Source organism: Phalacrocorax carbo, chromosome 2 (genome assembly GCF_963921805.1).
Source record: "Phalacrocorax carbo chromosome 2, bPhaCar2.1, whole genome shotgun sequence".
Classification (NCBI taxonomy): Eukaryota; Metazoa; Chordata; class Aves; order Suliformes; family Phalacrocoracidae; genus Phalacrocorax; species Phalacrocorax carbo.
The window spans coordinates 166,136,899-166,152,271 of record NC_087514.1 but is presented as its reverse complement, the minus strand read 5'-3'; the positions used below and the strand labels follow the sequence as shown (position 1 = coordinate 166,152,271).

Below are 15,373 nucleotides of genomic sequence, written 5' to 3'. Positions count from 1 at the left end.
ATAGCGACCAGAAGGCATGCAGTGTGGTCCTGCCACTGATCTTGCCCTGCTTCTACCCCGAGCTTTTCATGCTCTACATGCTCTACCATGAAAGAGAAGATGACCTCTACTGCCAAGGGATCGTGGACCTAAGTCTGTTTCCTGACATCAAGCTGCTAGAGTTTCTGGATGTGCAGAAGTGAGTGACGTTTTTTCATCCCAGGATGCAACCCCATGATACCAGCTGGGAAGGTAGAAGATAGCCGCTGGGGAAAGCTCTGATGGTACAGGAGGAATCAACATATAACCTGTTCCTGGGTCCATCACTGGCTGTAGCACTGAAGTTTTTCCTAGGCTGCCAGAGAAAGTTGTGTTGTGGAGTGCCTGCAACACTGTCTGGAGGGACAACACTGACTAGTGCAAAGCTGCTATTTTCTGTACTAATTTTCATTTTTGTGTAGCAAAAATCTTTTCTAGCTCACCAAACAAATGGTTTGCTCCAACTCAGAACCAATCAGAGTTTATAAGTGTGCCTTAGAAAGGTCCATCCAATGGTATCTGCTGTAAGTGTCTCAAGGCAGGGGAAAGGCTGTGGAGCCCGATGCTTCCTTCCTCCGTTCCTGCAGCTAGATCCATCTTTGGAAGAGACATGTGAGGAGCGGTGACTCAGACTCCAGAGGCATGTCAGCTTCTCTAATCCACCATCATCTGCAGCTCAGGGGCTTAAGCAGGGTAGGAGACACAGCTTCTCAATTTGGCCATTTGATTCAGTGTAGACTCAGTGAAAGGAATTTGAAAGTGCCAGAACTCCCCATTGATTATTACAGGAGCATCTCTGAGTAAAATGAACCCTATACTCAGGTTAATGAGTCTAAGCTATTAATTATTCCTGTAGCAGGCTAATGAGAGGAGCAAACTCAGCCTCATGCACCTACAAGACTTTAGCATCACTTTGGACGAGGAGGTAAAAACAGTCAAAACTGACTTAGGGTGGAGTTAAGACATGGGAATCTGCCTTCTAAACCCTCTCTCTGTGATGTCCTTTCAGACACCTCTGGCCTCTGAAGGATCTGACCCTGACAACCAACCAGGTAAGAAATGAGGCTAAGAGCTAGTTTTGGTGTGTTTGTGAGATGGTTTTGGGGCTACATGCTGGTGCTGGCTAATGATGGAGCTTCACCTAAGTAACCACAGGACAGCCTGTACTCAGAAATCAGAGCTACGTGACATGTGTTGATTAGTTATGATCTGTAGCTACTGCATATGGCTTTCCATGGATGGGAGTACAAGCTCTGCATAGGATTCCTTTGTAATGCTCTGCTTGGCGGCGTTTCAAAGACATCTGTGTTCAGAGTGGCTCTGTAGATGCCTAATTGTGTTCACAGTGGTACTGCCTACAACAGCTTTATTTTGTCCTCCTCTGTGGGCAGCAAACATGCTCCTTTCGGGTCCAGCGCTGAGAAGCCATGCGGTGGCTCTTGGGGAGATGCCCTTACAGAGGCACAACTCTTTGTTTCCCTTTCAGAGGCGGTCGCTTGTCAAAGACAAGTGTTTCCTGTCTGCCACAGAGTGTTTGCAGAAGCTGATGTAAGTCACTATCCATAACCTCTGACTGACAGCCAGAGCTGGTGGGGATTTTCTGGATTCTGGGAAATGCTGTAAATTTACACCTGTTTACAAAAGCATATCTGGGTCAGCCTGCAAGATAATTTAAAGAAAAGTAATTTGTGACATTATTTCAGTTGAAAAGAAAAAGTAACTTCTGTAGAACTATTTTTCTCTCCCCAAAATTGTCAAGACAATATCTAGTGTGTTTAAATGCAACCCTCCCCTGGCAAATATCCCCCCTTAATTTTGCGGAGACGTTCCTACACAAAATATGTCTTGGATGAAACGGAGTTCACTCATGTCAGTGTGCATAGCAAACTGGGCCTGGTTGTGACTGCCTGACCACGATAAAGCCCATTTCTCTTGACACACGGAGCTATATGAGGGTTACCCATGCAGTGTGGCGTCCCCAGGTGTTAACGTAGCAAAGCAGAGGGGGTGGTGCTGCAGTAATGAGTGGGAAGGAAGAAAAAGGAGAGCAGGGGGGTGTTGTGGGATCCATCTGACAGGAGTTCTCAGGTCCCTAAGTACGCTAGGCCTGGTGAGAGCCTCCCTGTGCAAGCCAACATGACTTCCCTTCTGGGTAAGGCAGCACAGGCTACGTGTACCGTGACAGAGCATTACGGGCAGAAAAAACCAAACTTATAGCCGTGACAACTGTATTAGTCCCTCACAAGAGCAATATCTCAATAGAACTGCCTAAAGTGATTCAACTCATACTCTTCAGCTTTTATCTGAGGGACTGTGATTCAGGTTAGTCCTGTCTAAAGTGGAAGACTGGCACTAGGGCGAACAGGTCATGCTCAGGACTTGGGGAGACTCAAGGTCCATCTGGATGATGTTACGCCCCGGTGGTGCCTCCTGGCACCACTCATTGACCCTTTTTTGGTGCAGCCATCGGAGATGATCGACAGACTTTTTTCTGTAGCATGACGGTCTGCTCGAAGTTCGTTTTAGTTCTGCTGCTTTATCTCTTTAGCTGTGTAGTGGAAGCATCTTTGACATGGCTGTTTTCATACTGACAGCACCACAGTGGATCCCCGGGAAAAGCTGGTGATCCTCCAGAAGACATATGAGGAGATAGAGAGCACCGTGTCCCGGGTGGTGGAGAAGGACTACAAGCTCCCCATGGATGACCTGTTGCCCCTACTGATGTACGTTGTATCCCGAGCAAAGTAAGTGGAAGCTTCTCATTTCCCAGTCCCGTTGCTGTGTGATACCTCAATCAGAGAAAGGGCAGCCACGTTTCCAGGCCAAATATTGTAAATGAAAAATGGGGTTTGTGTTTTAACATGCTTTTTCCTGAACTGTATTTGGGTTTCTCTGTGCTACTGTCAGTCGGCTGTGGCGTGATGGTGTTGGCCACGATATAAAGTGGCTACGGACTTCCTGGGTGTCCACCTCTTGCCCAAGAGGATAGTTCAGGGTTGTCATGGGAAATGCGGTCTTACCTGCATTTCAGATTGCTGTAGAAAATAGGAACATGAAGCCTTTGAAGGCCAATTTTTGATGCCTTCAGGGCTTCATCTACATAGCTTACCTAGAATCATAGGATGTCTCTGGCATCTCCCACCACTCCGGGCAACCTGGGCCAGGGTCTCACCACCTTCAGTGTAATTTTGATTTTTTCCTCATACCCAGTCTAAACCTCCCCTCCTTTAGTTTAAAACCATCACCCCTTGGCCTGTCACACCAGGCCTTGCTAAAGGGGTCGCCCCCACCCTTCCCACAGCCCCCCTTTAAGCACTGGGAGGCCGTAATAAGGTCTCCCCACAGCTTCTCTCCCCAGGCTGAACAACCCCAGCTCTCCCAGCCCGGCCTCGCAGCAGAGGGGCTCCAGCCCCCGGAGCATTTCTGTGCCCCCTCTGGCCCCGCTCCAACAGCCCCGTGTCTGTCCCGTGCTGAGGGCTATCTTATATCTTATATTTTCCATTCTCGATGGAGCACGGTGATTCAATTCAGAGCCTGGGAAGGTCTTGAACACTGGCCATCTAGTAATTAGACTTTTCCTGTGTACGAATGGCTCTAAATGTAACACATTTCTGCCAGAGAGGCTCTGTGTGTGCTGCTTTCACTGGAACTGCGGGAACTTGCTTGCATCCAGTAGAATGAAACCGTACTTTTTTTTTCCTGGCAAATTTAAGTCAAAATCCTTGACTGGCTCCCTGGATATGTTTGGTCTCCAAAAAAGTGTGAAATGTTTAAACTTGGGGCCAGGGAATCCAGCAGCTTTAATTTTTTTTTCCCTTTTTTTCCCCTGCAGTCATGTTGGGTGATACAGGTTTGTTTGCTAGGCAGCTTTCTCAGCCATAGATGTGAGAGGAGGGGGATAATAGAGACTGCATAAAATGGAAGACTTGAAATTGTCTTAAGATCGAGCACCTTTGCTGAGATCTAGCCATGCCAGGTTCCTCAAGGACTCAGCCCCCAGAAGATCAAGGTGATGTAGAAGGGATCAGCAACGCGCTTCCAGACCCGTGCCTCCTTATCTCCGTAATCTGATTTCAAACACACACCCACAAACACCGGTGCCCAGAGGTTTGCTCTGGTTGTGACTTCTTTTATTTTTCCCCTAGAATACAGCACCTGGGAGCTGAAATCCATCTGATCAGAGACTTGATGGACCCCACCAATCAAGGAGGCCTGTACGACTTTCTGTTAACAGCATTGGAGGTAAGGAAATGTTTTCAACAGCGACAGCTGAGAGCTGCTTTAGCCTTTCTTGAGCAGTAGAGACACTGATATGTTATACTCTCATTTAATTTTAGAGGGCTGTTTACACGCCTAGCACGTTATTCTCCTTCTAGTCTAGGGGATATGCTTATCTTTAATTTATAATGTGCAGATTTAACCTTTTGTCTAGCCTGAGGGGCACCATGGCTTCACTTTTTGTTCAAGAGACCAGATTTTGGCCCAAAATTCCAAACCTTTTCCTTAACGGGTTGCTCTGTTTCTTGCCCAGTCATGCTACGAACACATACAGAGGATGAGACTCCACCAAAGAGAGAACTGCCACGTGACGCACAGCTCCTGAGCCCAAGGACCTGGAGGGAGCCTGCTCCCTGCCACTCCTTCTTGACCAAACACTGTTGGATGAAGAAGCGATCAAGTCACCGCTCTTCTGGCTGCCTCGAGAAAAGCAAGAACGGTTATTAATCAGATGAGGGTTCCCTGCTGGGATTTCTCTTGGACTAGCTACGATCATAAAGCACAGACATACGGATGCTGCGGGCTAAAGGCCTTCAATACATAACCTCAGCTCGTGCTGGAATCTCTTTGCGGAAGGTGGCCAAGGTTTCTCTTGCCCCGTAGTTTTATTTCACTTTCCCGCAAACAGCGATTTGCCTTGCAACCTCGTTTAACTGTTCTCTCAGGTGCTGTGTTTTGCCCTGGTGAGCTGACATGAGGCAGAAGAGGTGGTTTCCTAGAAAGCGGTTAAATGAAACCACGAGCACGGTTTCGGTGGGGCTGTTTCTGGTTGGCAGAAACGTGGCGCGGACAGGAGGGGCCAACTCCGTGCTCCCCAGCAACCTGTTCCTGCAGTGAGGTGGCTTTTTCTGTATCCCTAAGAGGAAGGGTTTTCCATTCCTCTTCCTACCTACGCCAAAGTCAGTACCTCTCCATTGCATTGTAAAGCTGCTATTGACTAACTTCCTTGTTCTATGATACTTCCAAGTGTATATTTATACTCTGCAGACTCTGTTAAATCTCAGGGATATCACACTTGCACCTTGAACCTGCTAGTGCTGCTCTGTAGTTCTGCAGGGGTCCGCGTGTGCCTAACAGAAAGGACATACTCTGTCCTGGGGTGAGAAATCTCTAATCCTGGTGAGACAAAACATAAAATGGCCCGGCTTTCTGCGCTGCCAGAGCTGCAAACACACTGGTCTTCCCAGGGGCGCAGCGTTGTGCTGACAGACCGCCCACTGACACCAGTGGGGTACAAATCAGATTAGAATTGGGCTGGGTTTTATGCTACCTTTATAAAAGGCAAATGGATATTTGCTATCCTGTTCCTATCAGAGAAGAATACTAATATCTCAGTTACATATTAGAGCAAAAGCTCTTTCGAACTAGATTTTAACCTGCCTTTTTTTTTTTTTCCTTCACAATTTTGACTTTAAATTGCCCAGGTCTGTGACTTCAGGAAAACAAAACAAAACTCTACAGGCTGTTTCCTCCTGTTTAGCACAAGTATTATGCTTTAATAAATGGTACAGTGATTACAATAGTTAATATATTGGTATGAGAGTATCTTAATGTATGTTTTACAGTAACTTTTTATTTAAATAAAGCGCTCTAATTTTTAAGAGATTCCAGGCTTGCATATGTCTTATTCCAATCTTGTTGCTGTCTCCAGGCATTTGAGAATTTGCTTTCCTCTCCATAAATGTGGCTCCCTTACTGCCTTGATCATTCATAGGAATGGAGAATTGAACTACAAATTAGTTCCCTAATGTAATCGTAAGAGAGACTGACTCAATACCACTAATTTTTGTGCTTCTGTTCCCTGCCGAATCGGTTAGTTGAACACAGCTTAAACTTTAAGATAATTTCCTGCAATTAAACTACTATTTTTTACACCGTTGTGTCACACTGATCACACTAAGCCTTTGCAGGCCTTATGAAGGAGCTGTTGCACATCATCAGAGCTGGAGATACCACAGTACAGAGACAGCCCTGGTGAAGACAGGGCGAGTAGTTGAGACCCACCTTCCCTTTACTTGAACACCTCTTTAGCCACCCTACCACGCTGGCCTCTCTCCTTCCTTACCACCGTTCCACAGGGAAGAGGAACTAACTGCAGAAATGATGCCTCTTCCCCGAGAACTGCTGCCTGAATTTTTGCGTCGCAGCAAAGTCACGCCATCCATCCCAATCCTGAGTACGCTGAGATACTGGGTTCTCAGTGTAAAAAAAGCTAGGCTTGTATTTTTGCTGTTTTCACACAGCAAAGTTAAGCAGTTCCAGCTTCATGGGACATGAAATAAAAAGTACCATTTGTCTAAGCAAACCCTTTATAAAAATTCAGTGTTTAAAGTGGTCGGTGCCAACGCCAGTTGCACAGCATGCAGTGAGACTGGGGAAGACAAGACCAAAAACATGCTTTCCCACCGATACACTCATTGTCAGCTTTAAACCACTGTTCCTCACCTCTGTGAAATCTCACCTTATTCGCCTAAGACAGCTCCAGCTGCCTTTGAGAACGTAAACAGCCTTAAGTAACAGCTGTGAACTTTTAATTTCAGAGTTGCTTCAAACTGGCAGTTTTCCAGTCCAAAGAAACACCCTGCCAGAAGGTTGAATCACTGAGATGGAGTCACAGCTGTTAAGGAAAAAAAAGCCTGTTTCCTCCATACTGCCCTCTTCCATGCTCTGGGTATTGATTTTTAATTTCAGGTATCGCTTGCTATTCAAAATGCAGAACTTCTACTAGAAAATAGGACATGCAAAATGCATGCACGTACAAACTCCACGCGATTATCTAGAAAACAATGTGATTTTTCAGCCTACTGACGATTTCTACTATTGCACCTTCTAAACATATGGTTATTAGTTGCTCTCACTGGTCAAAAATCGAGGAAGTTCTTGAGCTATAATTCAAGTGAGCCCTAAAGGGGCAACTAAGGTAACAGTGTGCAGCCGTTTGTGCTTCTAGGATTTCTCACTAACCAGTAAAAGCAAGAGGGATACTTCACTGGAAATACTCTTTTAGCCCAAGGGTAGCATTCAGGTTGCAATTGTGCTATGTAACCATGCAGCAGTGCTATTTGGTGTGTTAGCAGCATGGCTTTTTTAGGAGATAACATGAGGCTACTTGCTAGCTTCCCTGATTAATCAAATCTCTGCCTGATAAAATACTGTGCCTTGAAATAGTGTGTAGAAATGTGAGAGTGCATTCAGGTTCCGCCTCCTAAGCCTGGGTAGATCAAATGCTTAAATCATTAGTGGCAGATCTGCTGTGAGGATTCCAGCTTCCTGATATGTTAAATTGAATCCTGCAGACCCTGGAGCAGTATGAGGGCTGACTCTACCCAAGACTTTCAGCTTTAGAGAGATGCCACTGTACAGGAAAACAGTCGTCAGCTATTCCACATCCAGGCCACAGCTGTTGAGCCAGCTCAGGCTTCAAGAGAAGCTCACTAACTAGGGTCCTCTAATATTTTTTTAAAAAAAAGGCTGCACCTGGAGGCAGGACAGGTCTTGGAGCCATTTAGGTGTGTCCAGCCAAAGCAGAGCTTAACTGCCAAGGCCTGGAGTGCAGGTTTGCTGGCTGTATGCAGTGCTCTCAGAAGCAGAGGGAATACTGTGCAGAACACTGCAATCTCAGTGTTTGGCCTTGAGGTTCCTATGTCGATGCACAGAGAAATTGTTCCCCTTCCCTGAATGCATACTCACCAGCGGGGCTCGTAATCAATACTCACATGATTTCGGTTTTAACCTGTATCTGAGATTTTTTTTCCTGTCCAATTACTCTAGATACTCAAGTGCCACCAACTTAAAAAGTATTCAGTCTTCTCATGAATGTACTCTCTCCCCACTCTATATTAAGGCTCTTCGTAGTTAAACTGCAACAGCTCTTAAAGGGGAAGGAGTCAGTCTTCTACAAACACCCATTTTGCAAAAGGTTCATTTTACAAAGAGCTGAATAAATAAGGAAGTTAGAGTAGCGCCGTATCTATTGCTGCTTTCAAGTGGTGGAGCAACGCCTCCGGAGGTGGAGAAAGTGACGTCAGGTCTAGTTTCTTGAAATCTTCGTTAGCACTCAATGATGTTAACACCTTCACAGTCCTCTTTAAATCAAACACTGCGTGGAGCATGCCCAAGGTGGAAATGGCAGCTTTTGGAGTGTTCTTTGCCGAAGCTTCGTCATCGAGGCCGTTTTCCAAGACAGAAATCCTGTTCTCTGCAATAACTTTGAGGAAGTTGTAGAACTCCTTGTAGTCTATACCCGTGCAAGACTTCATGATCAGCTAGGGGAAAAAGAAAAACAGCATCGAAATGGAAACAACTCTCTTATTTACTGTAGGAATTACAAAAACATATTTTCTCAAGCTAGTAACTATCTGGAATCGTAAAAAAATATGATTAAATATGGTTACTTAAGTCCCCGACGGCACTAAAATTCTTTACCTAAGTTGAAATGCCACCAGCCCCAACAGCAAGTCTGTTTTTTCCTAAGTACTAAATGGCTGTGTTTTTTGAAACTATTTTTGAAGAATATCACCCTAGCGGCAGGAACAGCCTCCAGAACTAAGCTTTACATTTGTTTCGTGCTTAAGATTTTGGAAGCGTGCAAGATACAACGCTGCTCTGTAGTTACGTGGTCTGAAGGCACCACTTTGCAGACAGAGAAACCTGCTGCCACCTTCACCTCAATTTTGCTTGTTTCAGATTCATGGTTTCATCACGAATCGTCTTCAAACCAGTTCTTCTGTGTGGGGATTGAGATCAATCCTTTATGTAGTATTTACGTTCACCTTTATAAGTGCTTTCTCATGCAAACTGTTTGCTAATACTAACCTTGAGAGTTGAAGACGAGCGGTTGAAGCATTAGTTTTTCAGACAACACCCTGACCTCCCTGACACAGCAAATACACACTGGCACAAGCCTTTCCCTCTCTTATTAAAGTAACATTTGATTTCCTGCAAAATGAAGTTGTCACCGCTACCTACTTCCACACGAAACATGTACTAATTCCGGGTATGAGGTTAAGGACTTGTGTGTCTCAGAACTCATAAGGTGGTGCAATGCACCCCGGAAATGTATGATCCCCTAATAAAGAGTCAGGCAGCCAGCAGCATGTCATTGTACCTGGCATTGTAGGTGCCAATCATCCATAGGGTCCTTCCATTCATTGATTTCCCGCTGGACAGCTGCTAATTCATCCTGCAGGAAGCACCACATTATAGCCACATTGCAGCCATTCACCCAGTTGTGGTTAATGGAAATGGTATCCTCCTGAAGGAATCATTTAAATGGTTACTAGGCTCTACACAGGAAAGCGTGAGAAAACAGCTGTAGCGACACCGGTGCTGCCAAATGTAAAATCAAATTCCTCAGCGAGGGAAATGCTTCTTTGGCACCCATGCCACGGCTGCGCTGAAGGGCTGCCCCTTTCTGATGTCCCTGCACAATCAAAGCTTGTTTCACTCTCTAAACTAGTGGATGTCTCCAGTTCCTCTGTCTGAGCATACCTTCTGAGGGCATCAAAGCAGGACAAGGTGGTGGGGAGAAAGGAGGAAGGTTGTTAATTTTGGTTTGTAATCACAAAGACCAATTTGTTAGCATTTTCCATTATTAAATTACTGCTTACACTTAGAAACCAAGATTAACAGCCTCACCGTAAGTCCATCTCACCTAGCATCCCATTTCACAGTGACTAGAAGCATCTAGTGAGAAAAAGCGTAAGAAAAGAGGGTTCAGACAGCTTCCTCAGCTGTACACCTTCCAGCTTCTAGTGGTCAATGACCCAAGGAGCCTACGAGTTCAGGCTTGCTTTTAGCCATCATCATGGGCTACTGGCAGCCCTGGCTGTACAGACAGACCGGGGAACGAGGGGCTGGGGAGCAGCTCTGCAGGGACCTGGGGGTTCTGGACGACAGCAAGTTGAACATGAGCCACCAGCGTGCCCTGGCAGCCCAGGGGGCCAGCCGTGCCCTGGGGGGCACCGAGCCCTGCATCGCAGCCGGGCGAGGGGGGGATTGTCCCGCTCTGCCCCGCGCTGGGGCGGCCTCACCCCGAGCGCTGTGGGCAGTGTTGGGCGCCGCAGGACATTGGGGGTATAAAGGTACTGGAGAGTGTCCCGAGGAGGCCACGGGGCTGGGGAAGGGTTTAGAGGGGAAACCGTACGAGGAGCGGCTGGAGTCCCTGGGTTTGTTCAGCTGGAGCAGAGGAGGCCGAGGGCAGCCTCATGGTGCTCTGCAGCTCCCTCCCGAGGGCAGGAGGAGGGGCAGGGCTGGTCTCTGCTCTCTGGTGCCCAACGCCAGGCCCCGAGGGAACGGCAGGGAGATGTGCCAGGGGAGGGTTAGGCTGGGCATTAGGGAAAGGTCCTTCCCCCAGAGGGTGGTGGAGCCCTGGAACAGGCTCCCCAGGGAGGCATCACGGCACCAGCCTGGCGATGTTCCAGAAGCCCTTGGACAAGGCCCCCAGAGACACGGTGTGAATTTGGGGTGTCCTGTGCAGGGACAGGAGCTGGGCTCGGTGGTCCTTGTGGGTCCCTTCCAGCTCAGGACATTCTATGACTCTATGATTTTGAGGGGCCACCTTTCCTCCATGAACTCTCTAAACATTTTCACAGCCCAGTTAGACTTCTGGCATCCACAACATTCTGTGGCAATAATAGTTTGATCTGATTGAAGCCTGCTGCCTGATTATCTCTCTCTGTTATGAAAAGGTTGGTCTCAGTTATCTTACCAGATTGTAAACCTGATGATGCCATCCACTGGGGATGAAGACTATCTCCCCTGCCTCCTGCACAATTTCAACAGGGGGTTGACTTTGGTTGTAGCGAGGGTAAACACTCCTGTCCTGAAGACTGGGTGCAGTCACGTCGAAGGGCAAGTTGCCATGGCGATCTTTCAGATACTCCTCCTGTCCCGCGGGGTACAACAGCCATTTCTTTCTCCCGCATATGTTGGCTGACCAGCTATAGGAACGGAAGACATCAGCATGGAATGGAGTCCTGTGGGGCAAATCAGGGGTTTAAGTACAGACAACGCCTAAAAGCTGTAAGCTGAATTAAAGTCTCTGAGAATCATAGACAGAGAAATCAACCTTTACTACGCAAACCTCACCCCAAAGTGATATCCTCTTCATTTAGTTTTGACTGCCTTAAGTATTAAAAGGCCAGTGTACCTACATAGTATCACAGTGTTTTATAGCCTCTGTGCTTCTCCATCAGTTAATTTTGCCCCATAAATACCTCAATGGCAGGAGATTCTGTGATGTGGACTCATGAGAATACTGTCAATGCAACATTATCACCGACGTCGGACTTAAATTTTTCACCTGCAAAATATTTGACCAACTCATCAGCGCCCCTCCAAGGCTTCTGTTGACTTTGCAAATCACAAGTGACTGATGATCCCCAAGGAGTTTCTGCTCTAAAACCTGATATAAGCCAGCTGACAACTGCTGCAGATTTTGTGTGTGCAGTTCAGGGCTTTTTGAAGCGCGAAAGCACTTCAGCTGACTGCATAAGGACAGCTCACATCCACAACCAAACGAGCTGCTTAAGAAACAAGACTGGCTGGGGTCAGGTACAACACCGTACCGTACGGCCGCACATTGCTTCTGCAGCACGACGCTATCCTGAAGTACAAGGTGATAATCCCCTGTAAGACTAAATCTTAAAAATGAGTGTGTAAGAATGACAGAGACCACACTGCCTTACCATGAACCTTTAGGTCCCATGTAGACAAACCGGTAATCATCCACAGCTATAGCATCCCAGTATTCATTCAGCCAGTCAGATGAGAAATACACAGGGGTTGTATAAACATCTTGCTCGGGGAAAGCTCTTAAAAAGATAAGGTGTTGGAAATCGGTCTCAGGAAAATGCAGCATTGCTCCTTCTACTGCAGTTCCCAAGCCCCGGGTGCAGAGACCAGTCAGGTCTCTAGCAGAACATACATACTTTGCTGCCATCTCCTTTATATTGTTGACAACCCCGAGTTACACACAAAATGCACACAATAGGGCTTTTCTGTCTCTCAGGAAAGCTGTGGAGCTTAACTGCCATTTAGGAGACTCCTAGTTATGGCAAAGAGAGCTCCTAAAAAACACATTCTCTTCAGATGGGACGCCTGCAAGACTGGTTGTCCGACTGGATGACAGGCTGGGGGTGTGAGGGTTAGGAGGGAAGCCAGGCTGTGGGATTTTGACAAGCACATGGCCTCCTCCCACAGGATATGCTGCCCCTTTCCCATCGTAGGCTGCACATGCAGACTGCCTGTAGCAAGCCACAGCACCGGTGTCTGGGAAAGCAGACAAACAGGGAGGCAGAGGCTGACAAACTTCCTCTGTTGTAAGTCACTGGCACACTCAAAAATGTAAACAAGAGGTGATCACAAGAAAGCTGGATTAAGAGCAGGATAGGTTTAAGGAAGCAGAGATTTGAGTGAAAAGACATAAAAGTCCTGCTCGGACACCGGGAATGGACAATGCATCCACCCTGCAAGCAGCAGGCTGGAGGAGAAGGAAAGCCAGAACAGGGTGAAGAGAACTTTAACGACTGAGAAGGTTAACAGAAAAGAAAATGGATAAGAAAAGATTATAACTCACACACGCTCACTGAATTAAACATAATTAGAAATGGCCCCCCCCCTTTTTTTTTTTTTTTTTTTTAAGAAGGTTGGCACTCTAGCAGTCAAACAAAACCCAACTGCTACAGCCACACGGTTTCCACAGGGATAACATACAGTCATTTAACACACAGATGAAAAGGAAAGTGCTCGAGAACGTCAGCCTCTGCAGGAACCAGTGACCTGTTTAAGGCTCTTGTCGTGTCAAGTACCCCAACAACAGCGCGGTACAAGACTGATATTTTGGTGGGCAGGTGCTAACAGATGGCACCACCGGCATTTAAATGCTCAGGCATTAGAAGATGAGCATTGAGGCTCCGCGGCAGCTCTTTGCTGTGCTCTCTTACCTGCTCAGGTGCCAGTCCTTTAGATAAAGGCACCCTCGGGATGAACGGTAGTCATTTTTAATGTACTCTTTCCAGTACTTTACATACTCCTTGAAGGGGAGCTGCTCCTTCGGATTAGAATTGTACTCCTTCACATCACAGTTGGCAACAGGTACTACCGCCTCTCCTGAAATATAAACTTTTTGAGCCCACGTGGGGACAGAATAACTGACGCTGGAACTGAACTCCCTTAACCTTATCCACTGCAGCAGCCTGTAGTATCTGGGCCCAGTCGTTATAAGTTCAGTACAAACACATAAAGCAACAACCCCCGGTCCAGCTCTCAGACCCAGCACCATCATTCTAGGCAACCATGACTCAGACCAGGAGTTATTTATTTAATGTGACCTGAATTTTCCTCTTAAACTGCATTAATAGTGGGGCATTGATTCCTATTAAATACACAAATATTTTACAGCCTGAAGAGTTATTTCAGTATAACCACAGAATACTTTCCCTCTTGCCGGGGGAAAGTGTTGGGCTGCTCCTCTGGTTAAAGTTAGGCAGGTATATAAATTGGTATGGTTAAATTATACAACACTCTTAATTTTATTTCATTATGGGAATGAATTTGAGATTGGAATCTGCAAAACATAAAGTGTGAGTAAGTATAGAAAATGAACGTATTAACTTAGGAAAAAAAAGTGTGGAAAATTGCTTGGTTTTGCCTAGCAGTTCTATTCCCATGATTATAAAAAGAAGCCACGTCATTTAGCATACAGGTTTTAATTAGGTATTAAAAATGCCATTACTTACCAAACTTCTGCAGCAGATGATCAAAGTTAGGCTTTCCATCCCAAGTAACCCAATTTCTCCTGCTGCCCCAGTCTTCAGTGAATTTAGCTGAGAAAATACAGGGATGGTTGGGAATCAAATAATCCCGGAAAAAGTCTGAGTAAGTGAATGACTCTACTTTTTCAATAAAGTCAACGTGTCCTCCGGGGAGGCAGAATGCACCCTGAGATGAACTGTTGTAATCACGGAAGAAGGCAGTGGAACAGGCGAATGTTGCCCTGTCCATGCAGGCTGGATACCCTTCCTGGCTTAGCCAAGACGGCGTTGACCAGATGCTATCCTGTTATGCTACGGCAAGAAAAACCCTGTTTTAAAACGTGACTTGAGTCTCTAAATCCATGAAAACTCACAGGAAAATACAAACAACCTGAGGTAAACCAAGAAGTCGTGTAGGAGCATCCCACCACGTTGGGTTAATTAGGATTTTCCATAGTTTATAAAGTTTAATGCCGGTGGGATATCTGACAACAAAGTCACCCTGCGGATGGGGAGGATGCTGCTTTTCCCTCGTCACCTTCTTGCCAGGGAGAACACGCTCTCTGGGGATGACCAGCGAAGGCTGGTTCCTTCCTAAAACAGCAGAAACATTAATTTCAGTGGGATATCCCTACTAAATTAATTAACTTGCAGGGGTGGAAGGAAGGAAACCCCCTAAATATATAGGGACCTGGGAAACTGCCGCAGCCCAACAACTGTACTAGCGCTCACCCCTCTGTCAGGAGCGTATATAAGCTCTGGCACCCCCCACCAACCCCAGACCTTTCCCTATGGGCCAGACAGCAATGATAAGTTAAAAAAAAAAAAAAAAAGTAACAAAAAAGGTAAATAATAGTGAATAAAAGGGAGGTGTCTGGGGAGGCAAGGGGGGAACTGAGCACAGAGGGGTAGGGAGGAGGCCCGAGGGTAAATGAGGCCACATACCCTGCAGGGATGGGCTTCAGGAGAGGGGAGACACCGGAGGTGAAGGGGAGACCAGAGCGCTCCGGGAGGGGAAAGAGGCCGCCATGAGGCGCTGCCCCCCTCACCCAGCTCCAGCGAGGGACCCGGACGACACAGGGCGTCGCACACGCCATCCCCGCGTTGGACTCTCAGTCCGCCCGCCCGTCCGCGGCCCGCGGGAGCGGAGAGGACAGCGGGGGACAGATACTCACCCCCGCCCCGCCGCGGGGCAGGACCCCGGGGCGAGCAGCGGCGGCGGCAGCAGGGGACAGACCGCCGCGACCACTCGCGGAACCTCAGCGCTCGGCAGGCGTGTCCCGGGGGGAGAGGTGAGAGGGGGAGAGCACCGGCGCGCTGCT

General features: G+C 47.1%; 2 protein-coding genes across 10 annotated transcripts in view; one reads left to right on the top strand and one right to left on the bottom strand.

Annotated features, from left to right (window-relative positions):
* The window catches only part of ALS2CL (ALS2 C-terminal like), a 73,009-nt gene extending 67,108 nt beyond the window's left edge, over positions 1-5,901 (top strand). For all 6 annotated transcript variants that reach the window (XM_064445191.1, XM_064445190.1, XM_064445193.1 and 3 more), the window contains 6 exons: positions 5-178; positions 1,028-1,070; positions 1,505-1,566; positions 2,613-2,762; positions 4,164-4,260; positions 4,550-5,901. In XM_064445191.1, coding sequence (XP_064301261.1) covers positions 5-178; positions 1,028-1,070; positions 1,505-1,566; positions 2,613-2,762; positions 4,164-4,260; positions 4,550-4,621 — 598 coding nt within the window. In that variant the 3' untranslated portion in view covers positions 4,622-5,901. The remainder of the gene's footprint in view (positions 1-4; positions 179-1,027; positions 1,071-1,504; positions 1,567-2,612; positions 2,763-4,163; positions 4,261-4,549) is intronic.
* A 123-nt stretch (positions 5,902-6,024) lies between these two features.
* JMJD4 (jumonji domain containing 4) lies at positions 6,025-15,346 on the bottom strand. 4 transcript variants are annotated; one of them, XM_064445199.1, is made up of 8 exons: positions 15,227-15,346; positions 14,426-14,645; positions 14,037-14,123; positions 13,242-13,407; positions 11,985-12,110; positions 11,006-11,273; positions 9,404-9,550; positions 6,025-8,561 (listed from the first exon to the last, which is right to left on the bottom strand). In XM_064445199.1, exons 2-8 carry the CDS (start codon positions 14,472-14,474, stop codon positions 8,250-8,252), a joined length of 1,155 nt encoding a protein of 384 aa, XP_064301269.1. In that variant the 5' UTR covers positions 14,475-14,645; positions 15,227-15,346; the 3' UTR covers positions 6,025-8,249. The 4 variants fall into 4 exon arrangements, with proteins under 4 accessions (XP_064301269.1, XP_064301266.1, XP_064301268.1 ...); XM_064445196.1 differs by having other exon boundaries at positions 14,037-14,645; XM_064445198.1 differs by having other exon boundaries at positions 9,404-9,478; positions 14,037-14,645.
* Between the last annotated feature and the right edge of the window lie 27 nt (positions 15,347-15,373).

What these genes read in the sequence shown, in the direction of transcription:
- JMJD4 (XM_064445196.1), bottom strand. Translation starts at nt 14,301, where the DNA reads ATGGACAGGGCAACATTCGCCTGTTCCACTGCCTTCTTCCGTGATTAC. An exon ending in AAGGACTGGCACCTGAGCAG is followed by an intron (nt 12,111 to 13,241) that starts GTAAGAGAGCAC and finishes TATCTTTTTAAG; the next exon opens with AGCTTTCCCCGAGCAAGATG. An exon ending in ATCATCAGGTTTACAATCTG is followed by an intron (nt 9,551 to 11,005) that starts GTAAGATAACTG and finishes TGATTCCTTCAG; the next exon opens with GAGGATACCATTTCCATTAA.